We start from the raw sequence: 27,925 nt of genomic DNA on the forward strand, positions 1-27,925 counted from the left end.
GGCAACAGTTTTAATGAACATTTGGAAAAAACTAAGTGACAACAGACAACATTCAACTAAATCATGATTTACATTTGTATGCACCCACTGCACTTTAAAGGAGCAATATACAACAATTAATCAGCAAACAACTACTATCTATGTAAAGACATAATGGAGTAATGTGTACCTGAGCAGAGAATTAAATGAGAGGCCACTGAAATGCTCCCAATCTGGTATTATGCACTTTTAATTCAACTTTGGGAAAAGATCATGGTCTTCGTTGAATATTGAGAAAGCTCAAAAGCACAAGACATGACATGTTGACTTTATAAACATTCAGCCAAAACCCCAATCGTCCCCTATCCGTAACTAAAGTACTTTTGTTGCCTCAACATGACCGCACACAGCACTCCGGATTCTGCTTTACAATGTCAGAGTCAGGGCCAGGTCCTTAATCTCTTCAACAAACAAACAAATTAGTAGCGCGCAAAAATTTAATTTCCTTCCTTCCTCCGTCATTCCTTTTGTGTATGACGGAAAAACGAGAGAAAAGAGAGGGTTTACGGTGTCATTTTTTATGCTATACAGATATATGTGTGTGCTTGCTCAAGTGTTCTTACTTAGTTGTTACTATCATCGTGTTTGCCCTTTAACTCAGTCATTTTCAGGAATCTACCAAACATCCTTTCAGCTTCAGTTTCAAATCTGCTAACCTCTGCATCATAAGGACTTTCACATCCATGTAGACATGTTGAAAGAAGGTCTTCCTTTAACTATCCCTTTGTTGTCTATACTGACTCTGGGACAGGTTTTTTGTCTTGGAGATATTCTGAACAAAAGCAAATGAAGATTCCCCACAAAGCATTGAGACCTGTTTTACTCAACAGGAACAGGAATTTGAGACTGAAACTGACCTAAACGAGAGGATTATAGAGAGAAAAGGGACTGGTATAGATGTGTCTCATATTCCACCCCATGAAGTTGTTTGTGTTAGGGTTATTTTGTTTGAGGTATGTAGCCTCGAAACAAAAGTACAACGATTGTTCTTGAAAACAAAACTGTTGAGTACCGTAACTCCAGCTGCAGAAAAGAGAGAACAAACAGTACAGTGAAAACTCTTACAGTCTCCCAAATGTCTGCCCTTCTCATCAACACTACTATGTGGGTGTGTTTCCATACACCTGCTGCTAGCGTCGTCAGAAAAATCTAGAAAGATTGTTGATGCACTCTGCACTCCGTACACGTTATTGTTTACTATCGGCTGCAGTCGTCCCACATGTTCCTGGAACAGGGAATGCACCAGAGGGCTGGAAGTGTGGATATGTGTCCACTCCTCCACAGGGTCAGCAGAGGAGACCTCCACCCTGACACGGTGCAGCTGGGATTCCCAGCCCTGCTGCGTAGCATCATGGGAGGATTGTGACGCAATGATCGGGAGAAAGAGAGGGATTGTTCCTCAGGATGACTGTGTGTGTGTGTGTGTGTGTGTGTGTGTGTGTGTGTGTGTGTGTGTGTGTGTGTGTTTTTGAGCCCACGCCATGTGTCTGAACTCAATGTTAGATTATTCTTTCTAAAGTTTCCTTATTTACACATTTCAAGTCCATTGATAAAGTGCACACAACTGTCTTTTTGTGTGCATGTGGTGGCGTGTGTGTTGTCTTTCCCTGTAGTGTCCACCCGCTGAGGGTTCATTGTGTATGTATAGGCTCTACTGTTACCATGTGTGTCCTCAGCCTCCACAGTTCAGTCTATTTTCAGGGAAATGACCTCACAAACAGAAGCACCACTGATCTGATATCTGGTTCCCTTTATCTGCTGCTGCCCTGAAGAATCTGGAGGGCTCATTAAGGCCTGAGTCATCACAGGGTGAGTCGGGCTGGTGTCTGTACATATCGAATGTACATCCAGACATAAGTCTTACAACACAACGCCTACAGATCTTGCATATTTCAAACAGCCATCCAAAGTGATTCACTCTCCTCCTAGTTACTGATGACCTGGAAATGAATCACTTACACTCCCTCGTCTCGTGACTTCCTCTTCTGATTCAGGGGGGTTATCTGAGAGTCCTCTCACACACACACACACACACACACACACACACACACACACACACACACACACACACACACACACACACACACACACACACACACACACACACACACACACACACACACACACACACACCTTCTCCTACAGATGGCTACAATCAACCTCTTGTGCATTTATGGTCAATGAAGCATCATAGCCTTCTATACATGACTCATTTGCTGCCAGTATCTGTGCGAAATGGCGTTCTTTACATGTTATTGCAATTGAATTCAATCTTCAGTGGCTGGTGAAAATAAGACACGGTAAACACAGTTAAGAGCACCTTTCTTCAGGAGGTTGAGCAAGAGCTGTTAAAGCCATAATTATAGTGTATGAAAAACGTACCTGTTACCCAGAACTGTTTCAACTGATGATTATTATACATGTTCATGTCTTTTTATGCTCCAACCAGGCTGTTAGGCAAAATACCAAGCACCAATTTAATAAAACAATGAGTTTTTACAGAAGGTTATATCTCTATAACGAGCAGAAGTATGTGTCGCTGAATCATTTCTAGTTTAAGAGTCTTTGTGGTGGGGCCTCTGGTAGCATTTTTTATTTTAATTTGTTGAACAATAATAAACTTGTGTAAGATATTTCCTTGATTCAGCAGAGTTTCAGATGTCCAAATAATTTGTCAACATATTAGTATCAGTTTGAGCAGGTGTAGCATATTTTGTAGCAACGGCACAAAACGTCAGACTGTGGTGAAAAGTCCCCTAAAGGCTTTTTTGCAGCGGATGTTTAAAACTGTCTGATTTAAATTTATTCAATTTTGGGTGACAAGAGTATTGGCAGATACTCATGATGGGGCTATAGCTGTCACTGTCCATTTTCTGTTTATATTTTACTTGTGCTAATTATGTTGTGCAAGTAAAACAAATGGACATTTAAGTACCTTTGTGTGGGCAATGATCTCTTTTGTCCTGAAAGTCCTTACGGGGAGCCCTACAGTCCTCACCCTCCTACACAGTGTCTCAGGTATTGATTCAGCCTTTAGCGCATTGATCAACCCTGGGGGGGGGGCATGGCACAGCTGTGTCTTTTGGGACCACCATGTCAGTCTCCTAAATACCTATTCAGTATTCTATTCACACTTAAAAGTGAAAATTGCTGATATTTTGTACATTGTGTCTATTGGGATCAGATATAAATGTATTTTTGGAAGACGTAATTATGTGACAGGGTTAAGTATTTCATTCATGGAAGCCTTGAAGTTTACTGGTTTGGTAAATCAAGTTAAAAAAGCACTTAACTCTTTATAATTTCCTGAACTGAATAATTTCCTGGCTGCCTGAAGTGAAGACATGCAACCTGTGACCACTAGATGGTGAACAGGAGGAAATCAGCACTAACCTCTGTGTCTACATCAGAGGGACAAGTAGATTTGGCCCTGCAGGAAAAGCCACAGATATAGTGGAGGGAAATCCGCTGCTGTAAGGGAAAGTAGAAAGAAAATATATGAAGAAACCCGGGGAAGAGTAAATAGAGACGAATGAAAACCCTTTCAATTTCAGATAAGACGTTTGAGTGTGATAAAGAGAGGAAATGCATTGAGGGATAGCAAAGGGAAAGTGTATGAGAGAGCGAGTGAGAGAGAGCAGATTTGAGGCAGTGAAGCAGGGCACAGGGCAGAGAGTGAAGGGGGGGTCGGTGGGGGAGTGGTTAGCCCTTCTTACTGCCTGTATATAGAGAAGACAGAGTCTGACAGAACAGATCCAGTGAGAGAGTGAGGAACAGAGCCAAGAGAGAGAGACAGACGTTTTTTCCCTCTCTACCTGTGGATGACTTCCTGAGTATCACACCAGCAAACTTCTGCAGATTTCTGTCGGATTACCACACCATCTTTTCTCTTTCAACTCAAGGTAACAAAAGTTTTCTTCACTTTTCAAACAGCTGCCCTCTTTAATACCAGACTCCAGGCAGGTGCAGTACGGTTGATACGTCACAGTACGGTTGATACTGATCTCATGTTACTTTAAATATCTTTATGAATTATGGGTTATATATATATATATATATATATATATATATATATATATATATATATATATATATATATATATATATATATGTGTATATGTATATGTTTCACTTTCATTCTTTCTTGTGAGATTACTTCCTCTGTGCTTCATGTAGCCAAAGGCACTGAACTTAAGTAAGTCAAGTCTTTATTGTTAGGATATATTTACCTTCTGGGTGTGGGATTGTCAGATACAATATTCAAGTTATTAATAGGTTTAAGAATATGAGTGGGAGACTGCGATTTGTGATGATGTTTTTTTTTTTTTTTAAAGAGGTTATCGAGTTCAGTGAGTTTGTAGTGACTCCTCTTGTATAATTCACAATGCAACTGTTAACACATAAATATATTGCAAATTTCCCCGCTGCGGGACTAATAAAGGATTATCTTATCTTATCTTAAAGACCAGTTATCCCGTCACTCACCTGTTGAGGTTTAGGCCTCAGTAGACACCTGCACGGTATTATAAATGGTCTCTGTTCCCCTTGACCTGGTGGGTGACTTAAAAATAGAGCTGGACAGATAATTGTCAAGGACTGTGTGACAAAGTAAAGTGGAACTAAAAAGGGCTTTTATGCAGATACACTACGCCAAGATGCCTGAATTATCTGTTGGGTGGTGCAATGATATCTCAAAGTTCAGCTGTGTGAAAGAAAGTGAAGGAGTGGGGTCATAGAATAAAGTATATCATTACAGGTTTGCTGCTTCTTTTTTTTTTCATGTACCTCTAGTAGCCATGCAGATAGTTTACGTTTTTAGTTTTTATAGATGTTGATATACCTGTCTCTTATATTTCTGTCTATACAATGGTGAGATGAACACATTTGAAAAAATTACATTACATTTGAAATGTTCAACATGCTATTTAAAGCTTTTATAGAGAAGATCTTCTGTAGAATGTCTGTGTTCACATTAAGGTCTGTGCATTGTCGAGACTAACCTGGACACTGTTTCTACAAGGAGGTGCTGCTCTTATGTTATATAATTTGAGTGAACTGACCTATAAATAAATAAATATCTGCATTTTTGATATTTATCGGAGATTCCTTACAGTTTACTGAGATCAAGTTGTGAACATGGTCATGAAGCTGTGATGAAGGTCCAGCTAAGACAGTGAAAATGCAGTTCTTCTACTTCTACTGTTTGATGTGTGTATGCACTTTATGCACATCTGATTGTGTGGGATGCCCTTTCTGAGGGTTCATCTGTCCTGTGTCTCCAGTGTGGGATCAGTAGCTTGGCTACAGCTGTCTGGAGCACTGATGGGCCATATGGCAGCTTCTTACTTGTTTCATACGACTAAAGAGAATATGGACCCATCAGCTAAAATGTCACGCTTCAGCTGAGAACTGTACCACAATCAAATATTTTTATACATCGAAGCTACTTGTAGAGTAAAGAGGGAACTTATTGGTTTAGGTAATGTCAGCAGCCAGCATCACCATCAGCACTTCTGTTTCTTTTCACTGACAGTTTGACCTAAAGGCCTAAGCATCTTATTGAGCAGACTGGTGGGTGTTTTATTGCACTGCTGCTCAGTCTGCCACAACAAAACACTTGTGTTAAGGAGGAGACCTGCCCATCCCATGCTGCCATATGCCCGTGTGTGTGTGCGTGTGTGTTTCAGCTAAAGGCGCAGTCATGCAGAAAAAAAGACAGCAAAGATCTTTTCCGGAACCCTGCTTTATTGTGTCCATTGTGCGCTGAGATCTGATTGGATAATTAATGATGCTATTTATGTAAGCAGCGGGCCAACCCCTTGTTTTTGTCCAGCCCAGTACAGCCTCACACATTCAGTAGCATTCAGTAGCATGAGACAATATATATATACACATACACACACACACACACACACACACACACACACACACACACACACACACACACACACACACACACACACACACACACACACACACACACACACACACACTTGCAATTGCATCCACACAAACAACCATACATATAGATGATTTTGTTTGATGTTTTGTCAAGAATGAGAGTTGTGGATGCTTGTTCATAGACACACGCTTAGTCTGGTCATTGAAGGTGTTACACGTATGTACACCCATACTAGAAAATAAATAGTGTGACAATTAAAACCATTAGAGGAACCATTTCACCTTCTTGCTTCAAAGTCTCCAACAAAAAAAAATCAAGATCAAGTGACACAAATACTGGGAGGTTTATTTGGAACCATTGATAACTGTCATTTTTTCTTGATTGTGCCCATTATTACCAGATGAGCACAAGTGTGATCATAAAGTTTCTGTGACTGATTTAAACAGACATTTAGTGTATGTTTATGGTTTCCCTCTGCCTGCCCTGTTACTGTTCCCCAGCATGGCTTTTAGATAACCCTTATGGTCTCTGAGGACCATTAATACTGGATGTGGGCTTGTCTGTTCATTCAGACAATTTCCTCGAGTGTGAAAGATTAGTTTTGACAGCAGGACATTACTTTATTTCCGGGACTGAGATAACATGCTAATCGGGCAGGATAACATCCCCTCCCATAAACTAGTAACTGCACTGGCAGGTCCCTAATAGATAAAGTAAAACATTGAATTACAGGGGGATAGTAGTCCACCTCGATGTATATGTCACTGCAATGCAAACAGTGTGCATTAGTGAAAATAATAAAAGATTAAAAAAAGAACTCCCATAATGTGAGACTCACATTAAGGTCCGAGGATGAAAAAAAATGGTAGCTAAAGAACCTTTCACCTGAGACCTGAAGCAACCCCATCATACATCATTCAACATGTTTAAAGACCTTGTCACATACTTGTTTTCCATCACTTTTCTTGCTGAGTACCTTTTCATATTTAGCTGCTGTTTATTTTGGATGCTTAAAAGGAAAGTTGGAAAAAATAAGCAGAGGATCTCCAAGGGTCACGTGGGTTTGCTGAGAGATCTGATTAAATGTAACCTTTTTGTGTGTGCGTGTGTGTGTGTGTGTGTGTGTGTGTGTATGTTACTAAGGGCATTTGCGTCAGTGTGTTTGTGAATAATACAGCGGGAGGTGGATAATGTGTTGGCAGCAGTCATACCCCAATTATGCTGCTCACAGTGCGACCTCTTCACCTCTCTTCCTGTGGATGGTGAAGCATTTGGAGTGTGTCTCTTGTGGGGGGAAAGGCAGGCCAACGTTCACAAAAAAATGTATGTAAATTTCCATTGCTAGAATGGATTATAAAAGGGCATGTATTGAATCATATTTCCTTTACCTAACATTTTAAATATCCTTCCTTTCACAGATTTATCATGAAGCTCTTCCTGTTGACTGTGGCAGCTCTGCTCCTGGTGGTGGGAGAGAGCACTGCAGAGAGAATCCTGTCTAGAAGGACCAAGAGGGAGCTTGCCAGTCCGCTCCATGTTGGAGGCATCAGGGACCCGTATGGCTCCTACTGCGAGAGGAGAGGAGGCTGCTGCCCCGGCAGAGACGACCTGTGCACGGTTCCCTACCTGGACACCATCTGCTACTGTGACCTGTTCTGCAACCGGACCATTGCTGATTGCTGCCCTGACTTCTGGGGACAATGTCTTGGCGTGGAGCCACCTTTCATAGGTAAGTAACAGTGCACAAGTGAATGAGTTTGTGTGTGCATCTGTGAGTTTTTCAGGTGTGTGTGGGCCTGTCGTAGGTAGTTATAGTCAGCCAGAGAGCAGCACGGAACCCCACTGACAGACTCTTTGCTGGATCACAGAGCAGAGCAGCATGACACTTAAAAAACGAAATACAATTACATACCTGCTTTCTTAAATCACAAGAAGGAAAAATGCTGAAGATAAGGGACAGTGCAACAATTATTGGACACATGAACACCTTATTTTTGATGTCTGTTCGGCCCATTTTTCAATATCAAATATCAGAAGGTAAGGCTTAAATAATATATAAATATGGGATGAGAGAAAAATAAAAGAACCTCCCCTGCTCTCCTAAAAAAGTCAGATTACCCTCCCTTCAGCAAAGATTGAAATTACAATACCCTCCCCATTTTCTGATCCTCACCTGATAGTTTGTGTAGAAAAATTCAGATTTAGCCTATTTTACCTTCTACCTTACTATTGAGTTGACCACATTTGGACTCCCCACACAGTTATAAAACCATTCTCCCGGTGCGGAGGTGTAAAATGTGCCAGCGACAGCAGAGGCCTACCTGCAAACAGAGCAGGGAACAGTAGGCTTCTTATTAACCCAGACAGAGGGAGGGAGCAGGGGTCGATGGAGGTCAAGAGAAAGAATGTGGGCTATGCGGAGGGAGGGGGACACAGACAACGCGTACGGGACGGGAGACAGAGGGGTCGTTACAGGTATGTGCTACCTGGAAGACAAGGTAGGGGGATCATGGGGAGGGACAGTAATGCATGTTTAAGAGTGTGCACAAACACACACACACACACACACACACACACACACACACACACACACACACACACACACACACACACACACACACACACACACACACAAAAGCCTGTAGGAAGGCTACGGCACTTCAAAAGGAAAGAGGTGACAGATTTTTTACAATAGATCGTTTCTCTTATTGCTGCCATGCAGTCACAGATTGTGACTTAATATTCAATGCTTTGTGAAGCTGGACTTTTCTCATTCTGTCGTCTAAGTCGGTGTTTAACGTTCTAATATTTGCTCACAGATAAAATGTAAATTTTAAAATGTTAAACCACATGCTTTCAGTTCAACAGTTCCAGTCCTCTATATAGAATCCTTCTATGTCAATGAGTAACTTTTCACACTCCTTAGCTCTGCGGTAAATGAGTTGTGACAGACTGGGTGAGACAGCTGCGAGGGGGATGATGGGTAACATAGGGCCTCAGTCATAAATCACACAATCAGCTCTGGGCCTCACACCAGGGAGACAAGGAAACCTGCTCACACTGTAAATTCTCAGCCGGCTCATGCCGTAAATTCCACATGAGATTCACACTGACAACACCTTGCACTGTAAATCAGCATGAAGATAAACCTCAATGTGAATCTTTTGGCCAACTCCGGTATTGTTTTCACAACCTGTAATTGAGCAGGGTACAAACTTCAAGTGAAATTGACCAAATTCATTCCAAGAGAAATGCTAATTCTCTGTCCCTGCTTATTCACTTTTGTGGTTCGATGCTGAGTGGACCGTTGCAGATAACAAATGTTTGATTTTCTGGTGCTTAATGAAGGACGTAATGGTGGGCTTCTTCTGTGGCCCTTTCCCTCTGTCTCACTAGAGGTGGTGAAGTGGAGCGTAAGCTGGTTAAAGCATGACGAGGGCCCGGGAAGCCTGGGAAGGCAGGGAAGAAGCTAACGCCACATTCCTACACGGGATTACTGGAGCTCAGAACACCTTAGAACTCACATATATTCTGTGTGTGTACACACACAAAGACATAAACACGCTGCACACACACACACACACACACACACACACACACACACACACACACACACACACACACACACACACACACACACACACACACACACACACACACACACACACACACACCTGGGGAGTTGGTGATAGCACTTTTTTATTGTGATCACAAGTGAAGGAGTTGTATCATATTAAGTGTTAGTGCTTTACATATAAGTGCATCTCTGTCTCCTATTTGTGTTTTTGCTTATGTAATAAGTACCCCCACTTTGTTTTCTCCCAGGCACCTGCGAAAGAAATGGCAACAAGTTCTTTACGGGGCAAACATACAAAGAGAACTGCAATTTATGGTATGTAAGCCCGTCTTTCTTCCTCCTACTTCTCTTTCAACCTCTTAAATCTCGGGCTTTCCCCTTAAATGTTCTTTTAAGTGGCTCAAAGCTTGAAAAAACATGATTTCCCCCCAGTTTATCTAAATGCTTTGTGTCTACTTCACATGAACCATCGCATGCATATAAAAAGTGAAACATGGAAGCTCAAGATGCCAAGTTTTTATGGATGCACCATTACAACAAATTGTAGATGTGTTGTGTCACACATTTCTCAGGATTTCATGCTGACACACAGTACTTTGTGTTCTTGAACGCTCTGGGATCTGTCCTGGAGTTTATGTGTGTACACTGAATGTGTTTCTAATAATAAAGCCACTGGTGGCGTCATATTCCGTTTTTATATCCATATTTTTGTTTATATTATGATGTTCATATCTTTATACACACACACTGAACCTGTATATTACCATTTCCTCTACTGTGCGTCAAAGCTCTTTGTCTGTAACAGGCCTCTTCTCTTGCAAGTTATACAAACAGTAGGAAAAGCACAAGTGTAAAAAATAAAATGGACGATGGCAGAATTATATTTGGCTGCTTCAGTTTCAGGGTCCTGGTATTGTGTATGCTGGCTCACTGTGATGAATTACTGGGACACTTTAATAGGACAATATAATACTTTTCCTGCAATGATAAGTCAAAATGTCTGCTGTGAAAAAGGCCCATAGTTCAGTGAGAAAGTAATGAGACAGAAAAGGAAGAAAAACACACTTTAAGTTAGCTTTGTTTTAAGAACTATGGGGAACAATATTTAGTCACTTTTTCAAATTTCAGATTCCATGTTTGGAACAGCTAATACTGATACATTCTGATGTTATTCATTCCAAAGCTTTCTCTGTTATGATCTGTTGTGAAGGGAAGAAAAGCTTGGTAGTTTGTGTCCGTCACAGGAGGAACAGTAGCTGCATTTCTGAGGATAAATCAAAACAGGCCCCATGCTAATGTTTCCCATCCAGTAGCTATGTGTTTGTGTGTGCCAACTTCTACAACAGTGTCGTTCATATCCCCTAGGCCTACTGAGTAGCATGGTCGATTTAACCTAAATTGAAAGAGACTTTCTTTTGATCCTCTGAACTGTTCTTACATTGATGTGGATACAAATCCACTCTCCTCTAATGCACACAAGTGAGTCTGGATGTTGTAATACAGAGCTCATGTATTCTTGTTTTGACTCTTTTATTAGATCTCCTTGTATTATTTTTCCAATTGGACAAATTTCCCAAACATCTCTTCACTTTATGACCTTGACATGAGCGTAAGCATTTCTGAAAACAGTATTTTAGATTAGCTCTCAGTGACAGCAAAGTGCATTTTATCTCCATGGCCTTCTGCGCCCTGAGGGCACCAGAGTCCATGTGGCTGTTGACATTTTTCTGCGTGATAATAATGACTGTCAAGGAGAGGTAAAGCAGATCTTGAGCGACCATAGGAAGGAGACGGAGGAGGTCAAGTGAGAGAAAGACATAAAGAAAGGAAATTTTATTCCTCACCAGTTCTCCACTGTGGTTTCTCACATCTGTGTCATTTGATGTTCCTCAAAGACCCTTTGTACATGTGTGAACATGCGCAGCAATGTTGATTTAACATCCATTTGTACATCACTATTATATTTATCCTCATGAATCAAGAACACACTTGCTGATCTCCACTTAAACAGCTGTTTGACTCCAAAAGCTGTACTGTGTCAATCTGGTACTCCTAAAGAATGGCGTTTATCATTGGAGCTCAATTAGGTTTGACTCAAAAGTGTGGGATGGGTGCGTAGATGGGACAGGATGATAGTTGATAAATTAGTGGGCGATGTCTCTTTTTAAAGGAAAAACTAGTGCAAGTGGCGTGTTAAAAATAACCTCCAGTGTCCTAGTTCACCAAGAAACAGCGTCACTGTGCTAACTCTCCCTTTCACTGGCAAACAAAAGAGTCTTATGCACATTCGCTCTCACACATGCTTGTTAAGGCAATACACACCACAGCTTTGGCGCGGAGGCACACAAACACACACTCCCTTTTCCTACTCCTACTCTCTCCACTTGTTATTCCCAAATGTGTGTCCTCCCAACTCTCAGAATCAGGGCTGCAGGGTGGAGGAGAGGGCTTCCGCTTTGAGTTGACAGGTAGCTCTCCCTCTTTGCTCTCCAAAGTCTCATTAGCAGTGGTCAAGCTGCACACTGTTATCTGACCTCCTACAGGTCTTCACTAAGCACTGGCCAAAAGTCACTGATACAGTCAATTAATAGCTGCTCTTTGACCATCAGCAACACAATCTGTAAAAGATTATCTTTTAGCTTGAAATGACTGCTGGGCAGATTGTGTCAGTGCTAGACGGCATAGAAACACAACCGGAGTTGGCATGAAGTATGCAATGCTAGTGGTGTGTGTGTGTGTTTGTGTGTGTATGTGTGTGTTTAAAGATACAGCATGATATGAGTGGCAGTCTGCTGTTGTGTCAATGGGATATACCCAGCTGAGACCTTTTCCTTCCCTGAGCTGTGTGCATCCTGATAACTCTTTATCTGCTCCAAATGATCTGAAACACGGCGCCTCCTGCTCACACTGGCATCACAGCCCTGAAGGAGCAACTAACTCTGTTATGATTTGGCAGCAGCTCTGCTCTTTCAGAATGTACTTCAAATTGGACAACAGCCAACGCCAGCTTTGAGTTTCTAAATTGTTGTCTAGTTTCCCAGATTAAGTAGATATGTCATATCTGAACGCTGAGCATGGTTCTGTTGTTCTTACTGATCTGGCAGGATTTGGCGAGCCAATGCACCTCATGACATCCAGGTGTGAGTTTTTATGTTTGCAAGTGTGTCTAAGTGTGTTTGTGTGTGTGTGTCCAGGTGAAGAGGGTGACTTTCTCTAATAGGGAGCGTGACGGAGAATGTTAAATATGGCCTCCCACTCTCCTTAGAGCTGTCATATTTCTTTCTCAGCCACACTGTCTCCCCCTGTCTCCAAGAGTCTGTCATTATGTCCTGTGTGCATGTCTAGTACTATTACTGTGTGAAATTATAGAGAGGTGAAAGGTCATTGTCTCTCTTTTAACCCGTCACAGCCATTAGACGGTCCTGGTTTAAACCCTGCCGCTGTGTGTGTATAAGTGTGTGCTTGAACACTGTATTTGGTCGTGTCTCAGAGGCCCAGTATGGAGGAGTGTAGTATGAGAGGCGATACACACTCTGTGTGACTGAAGGGGAATTTGGCCTCTTCATCATTGTATGTGTGTGGATTTAATGATCCTCTTGGGCAAGTTCTCCTCTTTGTAAACATGATTTCTGAAATATCCAGTAGACTTTATGGTTTGAAGTCAATACACGCAATGAAGGGTGTTTCTGTGGGAAACACCCTTCATTCTTTCTCTCTCGCTAATGCACCCGTTTATTATGATATATATTAAGAAACAGTGGCTGACCTGGCAGCTGTTTATTTCTGGTGGCTTAGTAACTCTAACAGTCAGACAATAGAGAAACCAAGAAAACAATATTTAAGCTTTAAAATCTCTGAAGGGTAGTGAAAGAATCTAGTTTGTTTGCATTTCATTTAAATGCTACATTTTACCTGAATCTAGTCCTGTCAGGATTAATGTATATATAAGGAGACCAATATTGAGATCCAGAGAGCAGAGGAATTTTTCATTACCGATAAAGCCTGTTGTGATAGACTAATGATAGTTTTAAAACCAAATCCTGATTATACAAACAAGATATATCGAGCTCTAGAGATGCTGAAATCCAGGCTAGCTGTTTCCCCCTGTTTCCAGGATGTATGCTAAGCTAAATTAAGCTGTGTGTGGTAGCTTCATATTTATTGTAAAGGCAGAAAGTGTGTTTCCCAAAATAATAAACTATATTAATTGTATAACTAAGTAGTATTTGTGATTAATATTTAATGAATTACGAAACAGCATGACAAATATCTACTGAATAAATTAAGACATAAAAGTTGATCCACTAATAGTTCTATGATTAAGAAAATACATTTGTAAATAACTGCAGTATCTCTGTAATTATTCTGTATTATTCTATTCCATCCTGGTTGGAAAAGAACAGGCCTCAGTTTTGATGTTTTGTTGTGTCAAGACAGATGCTCTTTAGAACTATTTGTTTTGGAATATCTTGTAGATCATCGTAGTTTCAAACAATTAATCAGCAAGTTTAGGAAACTCTTGTGAAACTGTATAATTAGCTATTTAGCTTAATTACTTTCAAGTATCAGCGGGAAATGCACTGAAGCGCATGGTGACGCATCTATGTGAGTAAGCTTTCTGTCTGGTACAATCTTAAAGTACTCTTACTTTACTTTAATGAAGCATTTCCACATTATACTTCACTGCATTTCGGAGGGAAATCCCATTTTTAACTGCACTCCATTTTTTCTTTTTGATAAATTTAGATTATTTTTGTTGATAAAACTTTGAATTCAGAAAGTCCTTTTACATAAGTAAAGAAGGATCTTGATACTTCCACCACTACTCTGGCTACACACACACACACACACATTTCTTGACAGTGAGTCATCAGAAAGATGCAAGTTATTTTTGAGCATCCCCTAAGTAAACATTGTCGTCATCATTAATATCCTGCTCTTATTTGTTCTGCCATCTTGTTGACTTCATCTCTGCATCCTTCTGACTAAAAATGGATCCTCGTTCTGCAGCCTTAAAAGGCTGAATGTTTCCTTTAACCTCTCCCTCTGTTTCTCACTCCCCCGTCTGCTCTTTCTTTTCTGTGACTGACATTCTTCTCTCAATTAATTTCTTATTTGGGAATTCCACTGAGCCTTTGGATATTTGGCTATGTCTTCGATAGTGCTTCTATTTTAGCTGGTGACTTCATTGGCTTTAGCATAAATATGGAAATAATAACTCATGCAACTGCAACTAATGCCTTTTAATGGTCTCATCTCTTTGCCTCTACTGTCTGTTCTCTTTGTAGTACATGTGGGATCACAGGACGCTGGGAGTGTGAGCAGAACGCCTGTCTGATGGAGCCGGACGTTATCCAAGCCATTAACAGAGGCAACTATGGGTAAAATAAACAGACAAGACTTGCATTAACACACATACTTGATGACATGATATTCTACAATAAGATCTTAATCACACATGGTGACAAACAATTTCTCCTCCTGATTTGTGCTTTCAGATGGAAGGCAGCCAACTACAGTCAGCTCTACGGCATGACTCTGGACGAGGGCATCCGCTTCCGCCTGGGCACACAGAGACCCTCCAGGACTATTATGAACATGAATGAGATGCAGGTACAGGACAGTCTTCATCCCTAAAATTTACCTCTGTGGTTGATAGGACAAAGAAAGAAATATGTGGGTCAATTTTCCGAAGGTACAACCACAAAGTTCAGTGTTAATACTCATATTCTTTGCTCAAGTGCCCTTAATCAAGTTATGGAAACCTTGCCATCCTCACTGTTGTGTGCCTGACCTTTAACCTCTGACCTTGCTTTTAAAAGGTGGTGTGAGAGAACTAATTTCCTTACAGGGATTGAAAGTATATCGTGTTTCTTGTTCCTCCTGGGTGTAACCTCTTAAATCCAGGGTTTCCCCTTAAAATTCCTCTTCAAAAAGTGTTTTCACTTTAGCACCTTATAGTCCTATAAACCACATATTATGTATTTATTGTTCCCAGTGAAACTGTATGAGGTCATGTTTTTGAATTTTCACAGTTTTGTTGCGGCCTGTCACTTCGTTAACAGTTCCTGCATACTTCCTGTGAGTGATATTATTGTGATAAGCAGGTTTAAAACCTGTCGCAACAAAGGAGCGCTGATCAAAACGTTTCTCGCTTAATTATGGTGGCTTGTTGGAATGCGACGGCGTCTCTTGCTGGAACCTCATCTCTCTCTAGTCCGCTCAGTCTTTGTTTATATTTCACCCAGACAGATTACATAAAACGGAACAAAAAAACATCAGACAGAGGAGATGGAGGGGATGGTGGCCGCCTGGAGAATAAAGAGCAAACCTCGTCTTTAGTCTACCCCCGTCCCCCCTCCATCCATTCCTCCATCCATCCTGCCTCACTCCCCCTGTTTACCTCTCCCAGCATTCCACGACTACTTCCACCCTAAAAACCTCACAACTCCCCCTCCTTCTTCCGCTGTCAGCGTGTCCCTACTTGTGCTAGGAACCAGATCAGAAACTTGCAGCCCATTCATAAATCTCTCTGTCCCACTGTCCTTTCATGTCTGTATGTTGACTCCTGTGTAAGGGATGAAAAATTATGAATTCCTGAAATACTAACCTTAATTCATGTATTTAGACATATTTTTTATCAAACCTTTAGGTCAGATTTTGCAGGTGCCTGTATTTTGGACTCTGACCTTCCACAACTGTAAATCTCTGACCAGCAGCACATTCCTTAGTTATGTATCAGGTGGCAGTTTGTGCTTTGAATACCTTGCTATTCATCGGAAGAATGCTGCACAGGAGCCAGGCTCTTTGAGAGAAAGAGAGAGAGAGAGAGAGAGAGGGAAATTCAGTTGTACAGAAGTGTATGCTCTGTTATCACACATAACGGAGAGATTAGGAGAGCGTCCAGCCTCGAGTGGAGACTAATAGATCGAGAATGTTTGGCATGTAAGAAGCACCTGCCAGTGAGTATGCGCTTTCAGAAAAATACTTGCACTCCATCACAGACTAATTAGGATTTATCATCACAGTGATCTCGGTGCCTCCAGGAAAGAGTTTGGTTGGTCCAAATGACGCATTCGATGTAAGCGAACGGCCTCATGGTTTCATGGAGAGGAACGGGATCAAAGGTCCTGTCTATTCTACAGAGATTGACACTGGGCCAAAGTGCTTGTGAATAACTCCCTTCTACTGGAGGGTTGATTACCAGATTTATGTAATCTGTCTGTGATCCAAACTTATCATACAAATCCGCCCACAACTATTTTAATTAAGCAGTTTGTGGGCAAATAATTATATTGTAAGTCCCACTGCTGCAACTCCTTGTTGGCGGTTTGAACTGCTATTTCCTCTATTTTGCTCTAAATCCTTGTCTAAAATGATGGTCTGCCACTTATGATAATTGTTTTTACCCAGAAACAATAATTATTCGTCAGTGAGGCTTGTTGTGTGAGAATGTAACTGTGATTAAGGTCTTTTGACTTGACAAATTTTTCCTCTCTGTCAGATGAACATGGATCCTCAGAGTGACAGTCTGCCGCTTTACTTCAACTCAGCAGAGAAGTGGCCAGGAAAGATTCATGAACCGCTGGACCAGGGCAACTGTGCTGGATCCTGGGCTTTCTCAACTGCAGGTAGAATAAATGAAGAAAATGCAGGGACATATGGGATATCATTAAAAGAGGTGAAGGAAAGACAGAAAATAGAATAAAAACTTAGGAAAGGGTCACAACTTTTGACATATTTGACAGGTGAGGTGACATTAGTTCGAAAAGATAAAATAAAATAAAACAATTATTAAATAAAAAACTTATTCCCAATACTTCTTACATGGACATGACATGTAAGACCACATACAGTCTTTGTCAAGTTCTGTGCAGATATTTGTTATCCAGAATCCGCTAAATGTTTATGGATATATATGATTACTTTAGTTTCCTGAAAATTGTTACAATTATAGAAAAGAATCCTACAGATTTTACCACACATTTATCTGTGTTTAAATAAAAAAACCATTACATGTTTTGTCTTTTTCACTAGCTGTGGCATCAGACAGGATCTCCATCCAGTCAATGGGTCACATGACTCCTCAGCTGTCTCCACAAAATATTATTTCCTGTGACACACGTAATCAGGGAGGCTGTGCTGGGGGACGCATCGATGGAGCCTGGTGGTACCTTCGACGTAGAGGGTAAATGATTAAATGATTTAATCTACAGTAGAAATATAAAAAGCAAAGCAACGTGCAATGCATTTTTGGTGATTACTTGGTAACAGCCCTCTAAGTATTAGGCACATCTCACCATCTCTCCTCTTCTCTCACAGAGTGGTGACAGAAGACTGTTATCCATACCAACCCCCTCAGCAAACACCAGCGGAGGTGGGCCGCTGTATGATGCAGAGTCGCTCCGTCGGCCGAGGGAAGAGACAGTCCACACAGCGCTGCCCCAACACACACAACTACCAAAACGACATCTACCAGTCCACACCGCCCTACAGGCTCTCATCCAATGTAAGCACTGCACAAACACAAAACAACCCACGCATAAACAGGTATTCCCTGTGCACCTTTCCTACATCAGTTCAACACCCGACCAGCAAATTATCTCAAATCTACAGTAAACATCCATCTTTATTAAGCTTGCTGTACATTTTTAGGAATTCCTCATGCTACAGTAGACTATAATCTCTCTCACGTGTTTATTACAGTATGTGTTCTCGCACACTTTCCTTATGCATGCTTGACTCCTTGTGAATGAACATGGGAATGTACAGGATTAAGTGCTCGACAGAACTGAATCAATGAAGGGCAAAGAATTGTATTTTTATCTGCATGTTTGCACACTGTCATGGTCCATAAAGTTAGATTCAGGATTAGGAAGGTTGATTGAAATATAATACAGAATTAAATCAATTCTGATTGTAGTTGGATTAGTTTAGCTCGAAACATACTGGATAAACAGGCCAGTGAGTGAATTAAACCATTTTGCAGACTGCACTTTGGATATAGTCATCCATAATCATTATCTACTTAAGATCAAGATTCAAAAGTGTATCTGGAATTAGATTTCTGTGTTTATCTTCTAATATCAATGTAATTTATTCATGCTCCGCTACAATAGGGAGTTGAATAAACAAGAGTAAGTCAGTCGATATGAAGGCATAGTGTTGAGTGAGTGACTGATCAGAATCAGAATAAGGTTTATTGCCAAGTAGGTTATTCACATACAAAGAGTTTGCCTTGGTGTTTGGTGCATACAATAACCATATATAAAATTACAGGCAATGTACTGCAAGACTCAAAAACATATTTATAGAATAAAAAATAATAAAAACATACTAAAAATACAACAAGAATCACCGTATATTGGTATTTTCTACAGAATGAGAAATACATGAGTAAATAATGAAACTATGAGCTCTACTTGGTCGATAGTTAAAGGCCAGTTATAAATTGCTGTGACAAAAGTGTAATGTTTATTTAAATGCTTGCTTATCTTAATCAATAATGTTGTTCTAGTCATGTATTCATGAAGAAACACCTCTGCCCTCACTTTTTAGCACAAAGTATTGCGTTACATTCACTGAAACCATTTCCAGAAGCCGTCTCTGCATGGTGCTCCGTGCATCTCCTCCAATTCAAAGTCGACCACTGAGCTGCAGCCGACATGTGGTTTTATCGGCCAGCATCCATCATTGCTAAATGACGGCTAATGCCTCTCGAAATCATTAGAGCCTGTTGTTTCTGTCTCTCTGATGGCCTGTGAAGTCAATAAGCCAAGCATTAAGGCCAGGGGGCCCTGCTGGACTCAATCTTGTTATCTGACTTTTACTATCCACAGGGTTGTTTTCATCCTCTCCATTTCACTAACATGTAATGATCTTCCTGTCCGTCTCTCTCTCCTCTGCCTATAAATTCTTCCTTCTATTGTCTCTCTCAGGAAAAGGAGATCATGAAGGAGATTTCGGATAATGGCCCTGTGCAAGGTAAGGCAAACTTAATATTTAACATTTAACATTTGCTCCCAAGCGAGTGTTACTTTTTAAAACGAAACAACAATGTACTCTCAAGGGACACACAAATTCAAACACAGCCTCGTGTTATGTACGACCATGGATGAAGTCATGTTTGACCTTGTCATCATAATTGTTTTGTCCTGTGTTTCAACTTCGACCCCCAGTCACCCAGTCAGAAATAATGGGCCTTTAATGTCAGAGTGGTTGAACTGGCCTTCCTTTACTAACTGTGTGTGTGTGTGTGTGTGTGTGTGTGTGTGTGTGTGTGTGTGTGTGTGTGTGTGTGTGTGTGTGTGTGTGTGTGTGTGTGTGTGTGTGTGTGTGTGTGTGTGTGTGTGTGTGTGTGAGTTCTCTATGAGGTTGTGCCAGCTTCTTGTTTTATTGTTCAGCAGTCCAGGAAAACTTATTGGCTCCATGTCAAGTTTACATTTTGCCTTTGAACCTCTCTTTGACACAAAGGCCTAGAAGTGTGTGTGTGTGTGTGTGTGTGTGTGTGTGTGTGTGTGTGTGTGTGTGTGTGTGTGTGTGTGTGTGTGTGTGTGTGTGTGTGTGTGTGTGTACTCACGCATTGTGTGTTTGTGTGAGTTGTTTATAAATGAGAAGGTCCACACACTGTTCTCAGCTAGAGAACATTGGATGTAATGCAGGTGGCCTTCCAAAAGAGTGAATTTCTCTGCTGTACATCCGGAGAGTTTTTCCCATTGAGCTGGAATAAGAGGTTCAGCTGTGCAGCTCGCGCACACACACACACACACACACACACACACACACACACACACACACACACACACACACACACACACACACACACACACACACACACACACACACACACACACACACACACACACACACACACACACACACATACACACTGCCCCTGTCTGATGTCTGGGTGTGTGTGACTCAGGGGGGAAATTGGAATTTGTTTGGTAAAATTAGAGAAAATTGCTTTTAGATTAATTGTTGTTTGAATAAGATTTCCCCTTCAATAATGGGTTGTGTGTGCGTGCGTGTGTGTGTGTGTGTGTGTGTGTGTGTGTGTGAGTGCGTGTGTGTGTGTGTGTGTGTGTGTGTGTGTGTGTGTGTTTTTTAAGCCACCAACTTATTTTCCCTGCTTGTTTGTTCTTGCAGCTATTATGGAGGTCCATGAGGACTTCTTTGTCTATAAGAATGGGATCTATAAACACACCGATGTCAGCTTCACCAAACCTCCACAATACCGCAAACACGGCACACACTCAATCAGGATCACTGGGTGAGTTACCAGTATAAAGTGCAAAACTATGTTTCAAGTCTTTTTGCCATTTATTTTCCTTCTCGATCCAAGTCTCAATGTGTCTGGTTTCACTGTTGCTACATGCTCAACCGATACCGTTTCAGCAGAAAATAAAAATGAATCACGTTTCAATGGAGCAGCTCCTTGATTCAAAGCTTCACCTGCATGTGTGTTTGCACACTGGTGAGAGTGTACGTGTCATCAAGCTTCCCTCCTTCAGACACACCTTGGCTCCACTCCTTCGTCTGCCCCAGACGAGCCCCCCTCCCTCATCCTCCTCTATCTAGTAACTTCTGCGACCACAAATATGTAGGCGGGTAGACAGACGACACACCTGGATTACCTGCCCCCACCCATCTGTCTCTCGTTATTCCCCCGTCCTCCTGGCTCTCCTGCCACTTCCCCGTGGTGTCTCCAGCATCACTTGTCAGCTGGCCATCTGACTCACTGAACGTCCTGCTTCCTCTTTTTCTCTCCCACATCCAATCCAAAACACTTGTTATCATTTAGACTGTCTGCAGACAGACAGGTAGTAGTTCACTGCCCTTTTTTAATCTGTGGTTTGGAGAGCAGTGGGAGGTTTTGACCTGTAAAAATTCAGAAACATCCTTCTCTCTTGTAAATATTTGATGGGGCCCTTCTGTGTGAGTAATCCAGCTGGTTATGAAATGTGTCTGTCTAGACAATGATACGTTGCTGCTCACTAGTTTCACTTTCCAAATTAGAAAAATGAGCAGCTACCTCGTAATGGGTGTCTAACGGCGGCTGAGGAATGTGTATTTCTGAGCATTTGACTGTACCCCGGAGTCTGAGTTTGTCCATGAACATCAGTTTCTACAGACATGGCATCTAAATGCAAAAAAACAAATCTCTGCTTTTATTTGCTTGACCACTGATGAAGATAAAATACAAACCATTTAAAAGCAGCTTTTCATGTGCGTGTCTTGCATGTGCACTTTATAACATTTAATTTTGTTACCTCATATGGCATGTAAAGGTATGTGTATGATAAACACTCCAACCTGTACTTAGCTTGTTTGAACATACTTCACAAGCATGCACTGCTCTGAAATGTCCTCCTGGAAAACTGTTGATGCAAATGTTTCACAACACTGTGGACGGTAATTACATCTCTACAGCATGTCAATAAAATGTGGAAGTATGCATTGTGTGAAATTATGCTGCGGATGAGGATGTGGATTCCCACCTTTCCTGAATGCCTCTTGCTCTTTGGCTCCTCTTAATGAGGCTGTGATTCCTCACCACTAACTGGGCCAGTGGATGTGGATGTAGCAGCGACACAGGTTTAGGGATGGATTCAGGGCGGGCGGAACATAGTGTTCTGAACTCCAACTTGCCAGCTACAGGCATCAGTGTGTTAGCATAGGCCAAATCCCATAGCAATGCGTTCCTTTAAGCCCAGGGCCTGGGAATGTTTGTGGAAAGAGCATTGAGGTCCACTGAGGTGGAAAGGGCATTGTCTGGGCCGCTGATCCTGACTGCACCGGACAGAGAGAGGGGATCAAACCTCGGAGAAGAGGTCAGAGGTGGGTTGAGGGGCGTTGGGGAAGGGCGGGGCACATGGGCACAGAGGTATGCCCATCATTGTCCCCGCATGAGCAAGTGAGCTGATTGGCGGCCAGATAAGAGATCAGCAGTGGTCAGATTCTGTCTGGCTTCATCCATACCAATAATTATGCAGGCATGCATGTGGGATCACACACACACACACACACACACACACACACACACACACACACACACACACACACACACACACACACACACACACACACACACACACACACACACACACACACATACAGGTGTGAATGTGCCCTTACTCACAAGCACAAATCCCATTTCTCAAATCTGGTTCAGATTGTAGATGCCATCTTTGTTGAAACAGTTGTTTTTAATGTGTCTGGGTTTGGTCAATGTGATGTCCGACTCCAGTCAGAGAAACAGTGGGCCAATGAAGACACTCACTGATAGAAGGCTGGCACCATCTGGCTGTGTTTTGGTGGCAGACTACTGAGTTGGCAAAGCCTGAGACGAGCCACTCTATTTCCCAGCATTCCTTTCCCTTATGAAAGATAACAAGTGATCGGTCTCTTGGGAATCAAAAGGCCTGGAGTGCAAAAACAGGATGGGAATTGGCTTCAGGAGAATGTTTTGATCTTGACGAGCAGCAAACGGTCTAAAGGTTGGCAGTGGCTAAACTAAGAATAAGTGCAGGGCATGATGGGAATTTATGGGCCTTTTGCCAAAGTTTCCTGAGAACAACGCCGCTAGCAAGGAAGAAGGGTAAAGATAGGCCTAAAGTTCAGATTGACATATGAATATTTGTGCATTTTTGTCGTTGGTGTTGTTGTCTGTAACGGGACAAAGGTTATGTTCATTTCCTCGTAACCTTCCCTCTCCTTCCTGTTTCGTATCCGTTGTACGGAAATAGCGGAGAAAGGGGGATTCCGTGTTCTTCGGGTTGGAATGATGTAGGAGTGCAACTAGGCGGTGTCCAGGCATAAATTATCTGTTTTCAGGATGTTGTTAACAAGATGAAAGATATTTTTTCTATATTTTGAACTCTACTTATACCTCTTCCTGCTTTTCTTCATAAATAATGCCAAGCATGTTCTAGGTGAACACATTCCTGAGACATGTTTACGGCTGACTGTTTGTTGGGCAGCATCCATACTTTAAAAATAGCATTTCAATAGTGACACAGCTGATTTAATGATTGGTTGTTGTCCTGTTGTCTGGCTCTAATGCAGTTTGAATAACCCTCATCTCTGCTTTGTGCACCAGGTGGGGAGAGGAGAGAAACTTTGATGGGACATCAAAAAAATATTGGGTAAGTAATTGTGCAAAATAAACCCAGGCCAAAAGTAGCCCTTAATTGGCTCAAATATGTTGTTCTTTCCAATGTAAAATAGATTTTAAAGGGAGTGTTTATTTTACCTTATATGTACTAAATTGGACTATTCATTTTTTTTTCAGATTGCTGCCAACTCCTGGGGAAAGAACTGGGGAGAGAACGGCTACTTCCGTATCGCTCGCGGGGAGAATGAGTGTGAGATTGAAACATTTGTGATTGGTGTGTGGGGCAGAATTACGATGGAGGACATGCACAGCCATCATCACCACCATCGTCGCCGGCACATTTAGAGACATGACAGATGTTAAAACCCCGCAGAGACCTTTGTTTTTAATCCCAACTATTGATGTTTTTTACCCAAGAGAAGAACCACACAAAGAGTCTCAGAACTTTAGCACAAACCCTTAAGCATCAAGATGGCTGGGACAGCCTCAAAATCAACCCCAGAGCCCCTTAACCCTCTCAATTGATACTTTACTTCACTTTGGAGATCAATTCAAACCATTATTCCCTTTCATCTTTACCCATTTTAAGAGAATAACCTTTCTCACTCTCCCTGTAACTCAAGGTTTATGGCACCAAAAAAACAAAGATTAACTCAACTAAGCTAAAGCTCTTTTACGTCGCCTTACACTTAGGCTCCTCAGGTACCTACTGATCCAAAGACCACACTTCCCAGAATCCTCAACGTAATATCTGGTAAACCATGTGAAAGTTGGGTGATGACAAAAGCAGAAGCTCAGTCTTGACTTTTTATTCTTCTTTGTGCTTCTTTGTCAACCCGAACCTTTATTCTTCTCTAAATCTATAATCCAGACAGACCTAATTTCAGAGGGACGATTTGGAAAAGAGGATATCCCAGAGGCAGATTATCAGACATTCAGAGAGACACACCCAGCCTAACTGTGTAACATGATAGTATATCATAGATGACCTTACTGACATTTACTTACTGTAAATTATACGGAGTTCACAGTACGGCTCATTCCCTCAGTTTTAGAGAGGACACTTAAATGGAGTTAGTAGCTGTAGAGTTTCTCACACATTCCAGTTAAAATGTAGAATCTGACACTGGAAAAATAAGAAGATTTGATGTGGTGTATATACATTACAAAAACTCTGAATTGGGATTTTAAGAGATATTACAGTGTCACTGACCATGACCAACACCACTGGACATTTTAAAGCAATTCAATATTGAATCAGGTTAAATCTCAGCCCTTGAGATTAGATAAGATTAAACATGTATAATTTGGCTGTAGGTGAAAATGAACATAGACATAAAAGCCATGCTGCCATTCTTGACACCAACATCCCATTTAAAAGATGTAACCCTGATGCGTTAAGAGGTCGAAAAGATTGTAATGCCTTAAAAAAAAACGGAGCTATTTTGACAACTGCGAAAGAAAGTGTTAGTGTATAGTAGTCTTTATTTTCTCCGTTCAGTGTACACTGTTACAATTTGAGCTAAAGAACGTTATTTTTTTGTTGCAGTTATATTGTAATTTTTATTTTACTACTTGTTTTACGATGTACTGTATGTATTAACTTTCATTACACACTCATCACTCAGTCGCTTTTCTGCTTAAGCTTCTGCTGTTTGACCACAGCGAGGAGGACGAGGTGAGGGGGGAGAGATACTGCTGCTAAAGTCCAGTCTGTGCTCTGGTATTTGACTGCAGAGTGTTTAGTTTGATGCTTCTCATATGTAATAACTAATGCAGAAACACTTCAAACCACACGGGTGCAGATGAGCTGTTTGGCCTAATGTTCTCGTTTTCAATTTGTGTGTTTTTCGTAAGACAACGTAACACCTTCCAACTTATCAGCCGTGTGCCTCTTTGCTACACTGCTTTGCGATGTCTTTATTTCAGGCTGATTGAGGAATTTTCCAATCTTTCTGGAGCGATCCTCACCAGAAAAGGAACGAGTGGTGCATTATAGCCAGTTACCTTAAATTACATCCTGGTGTGCTTTAGCTGTAACTTCAAAAGGATTTTCCATTTCTATATCATCACGTCTTATGATCTTTAAGGTCCCTCTATTATCTCCTTCAGGCATGAATAAGCAGAAAGGCATAAAAGCAAAGAGAGATGTCTGGATGGACAGTCAATGTGCAATGTGATGGATAGGTAAGCAGTTAATTGCATGTTTCTCATGCAATGAACTGAATCTTTGCTTTCATTCTGAAGTGAGAGAGGACGGGGGAGATGAATAACAGCCCATTAACATGAGATGCACAACAGGTTTACAATGAAGACGAGAAGGAAAATGTGAAACTGAGCTCTTTGCCTGAGGGATAATTATGCCAATCTTCTGTCGGCAGAAAGAAGGAGATAATTATTTTCTATATTTTTATATATCTGTGGGCCTGTTGCTATAGCTCCTTTACAAGAGAGAAAATATGGACAAAACTCACGTTGCTAGATTGGTTTATATCACTGTTTTGCAGTCCTCGTTGAAAATACACAGATTAGAAAAACTACAGATTAGTTTGTTTCATTACAATTTATTTCCAGCAGAAGTTGGGTAACCTTTTAATATTTTTTTGATGAAGATATTTCATGGCCTCTTCAAGAGCAGCACCAACATTGGATATGTGACTTCTGTACTTTGTGTATCAGTGGGCTGAGAAAAGTTACTGTTTTCATGCAGAAGCAAGTATTGGAAGCTGACTAAAGCTGGAATCATTTAGTTTCCATTGAGTAGATTCATCTTTTTGTCCGTTTATTCTGCTTACAGTATGTTGCATTAACAGTGATTAAGGTTTATGTTAGCTTGGACCTAAACGATTATACTGAATAAATAGAAGAGGGCTTATAAAAACTCTTATAGCATTCTAAAGTGACTGTTCATGAACATGTGCTATATTAATTATGATTATAGATATTTCATATGGGACCAATAATAACTATATCATTAAAGACTCTGCAAAACTCAAATCTATTCCTTAAAAACTTTCAGCAAAAGTTTTCTCCAACACAACCTCTCCTAAAAAAAAAAAGCTTCTTTAGGAGCTGCAGCAGACTTCCACTCAGAAGTTTTGTAATTTATGTAAAATGAACCACTCGATATTCACTGATGTGTAGGCTTTATTTATGACAAGATGTGTAAATTATGTACTGTACTTTTATTCCTTGTTTTCCTGTGCAATGTGTTATTATCTCTCTATCTCATGTATTGTGTGCACTAAATGCAATACCACATTAGTATTCACTTTTGCAGCACAATAAAGTCTTTCCAAAACCACATGGTCTCTTGGACCTGTTTGTGTTGCATCACTGAAGTATTTAAACAAGGTGATGTGATCAGGGAGAATGCGTTGTATAGTCTGCATGTATGTTGGTTGGATGGTTGAGAAGTTGATGATTTTTAGGAATATTAGGGATCAATGCGCCACAATCAGAAGGACTGGTTGCAGGGTGTTCAGGGGGGGAAGCTCCATGGGACGAGACCGGGTGGGATGAGGACAGTTTTATTAAGATCCTGCTGTGTCAGCATACCCTTCCATCAGTGGGAGCAATTACTCTGACCATCAGTCATTGGAAGACAAGGCCATCGAGTATGCATTATCCTTCATAAATATAAGAATAAAAAAAACAACATAGATATGCTCGAAGAATCCCCCGAAACATCAAACATCTGAATAGTTGTTTAATTTGGATGTGTTTACAAACTCTGTCCCAAAAAACTATAAAAGATGGACTATTGAATTAGAGTTTACTCTTATTTTTCCTGTACGTTTTTGTGTCTGTGATGCATGAGCTTGGACAATGTGGGAGTTCTGATTGTGAAAAGTGGAAGAGTTTAAAATTCACAGGCTTTCATTTTGTAGATTGAAAATGTATACGCAGCACTTGGCATATGGCTTCAATCTGATAGAAAATCCTAACAAATTTAACATTGATTGTAAATTGAATTATTCAACTCAATAAAAACAATCCAAACTTCACTCAGTACACAGTATTTCAATAATACAATCCCCACCATTTCCTCATCCTTATATTTGTTTTTGTATGTAAGTCTGTTTATTATGTCTGTCCCTTACATACACCTGGGCGAACATCTGCCTTAGAGAGGGACAGTGTTCTAACCTGGTGAGAGAAATTGCAGGTCTGTTAAATTAGTCATATTTAGCAAACCGTGCCATATATCAGCAGGTTATGTCAGTGAAAACTACCAGGTGTCATCACCGACGCCATGTTCAACACTTTGGCTAATAGACGGGTGAGCAGA

At 41.0% G+C, this 27,925-nt stretch overlaps 1 protein-coding gene across 1 annotated transcript; it reads left to right on the forward strand.

Moving 5' to 3' along the window:
• Nucleotides 1-3,812: 3,812 nt before the first annotated feature.
• On the forward strand, nucleotides 3,813-26,932 carry tinagl1 (tubulointerstitial nephritis antigen-like 1). The gene is made up of 12 exons (XM_054605370.1): nucleotides 3,813-3,941; nucleotides 7,360-7,670; nucleotides 9,767-9,833; nucleotides 14,807-14,899; nucleotides 15,017-15,131; nucleotides 17,023-17,149; nucleotides 17,556-17,706; nucleotides 17,841-18,027; nucleotides 19,457-19,502; nucleotides 20,667-20,790; nucleotides 23,620-23,665; nucleotides 23,812-26,932. The coding sequence occupies exons 2-12, from the start codon at nucleotides 7,367-7,369 to the stop codon at nucleotides 23,977-23,979; spliced, it is 1,428 nt and encodes a 475-aa protein (XP_054461345.1). The 5' UTR covers nucleotides 3,813-3,941; nucleotides 7,360-7,366; the 3' UTR covers nucleotides 23,980-26,932.
• Nucleotides 26,933-27,925: the final 993 nt, after the last annotated feature.

Source organism: Anoplopoma fimbria, chromosome 10 (genome assembly GCF_027596085.1).
Source record: "Anoplopoma fimbria isolate UVic2021 breed Golden Eagle Sablefish chromosome 10, Afim_UVic_2022, whole genome shotgun sequence".
NCBI lineage: Eukaryota > Metazoa > Chordata > Actinopteri > Perciformes > Anoplopomatidae > Anoplopoma > Anoplopoma fimbria.

What these genes read in the sequence shown, in the direction of transcription:
- tinagl1 (XM_054605370.1), top strand. Translation starts at nt 7,367, where the DNA reads ATGAAGCTCTTCCTGTTGACTGTGGCAGCTCTGCTCCTGGTGGTGGGA. An exon ending in CTGGGCTTTCTCAACTGCAG is followed by an intron (nt 17,150 to 17,555) that starts GTAGAATAAATG and finishes CTTTTTCACTAG; the next exon opens with CTGTGGCATCAGACAGGATC. An exon ending in CACTCAATCAGGATCACTGG is followed by an intron (nt 20,791 to 23,619) that starts GTGAGTTACCAG and finishes TTTGTGCACCAG; the next exon opens with GTGGGGAGAGGAGAGAAACT.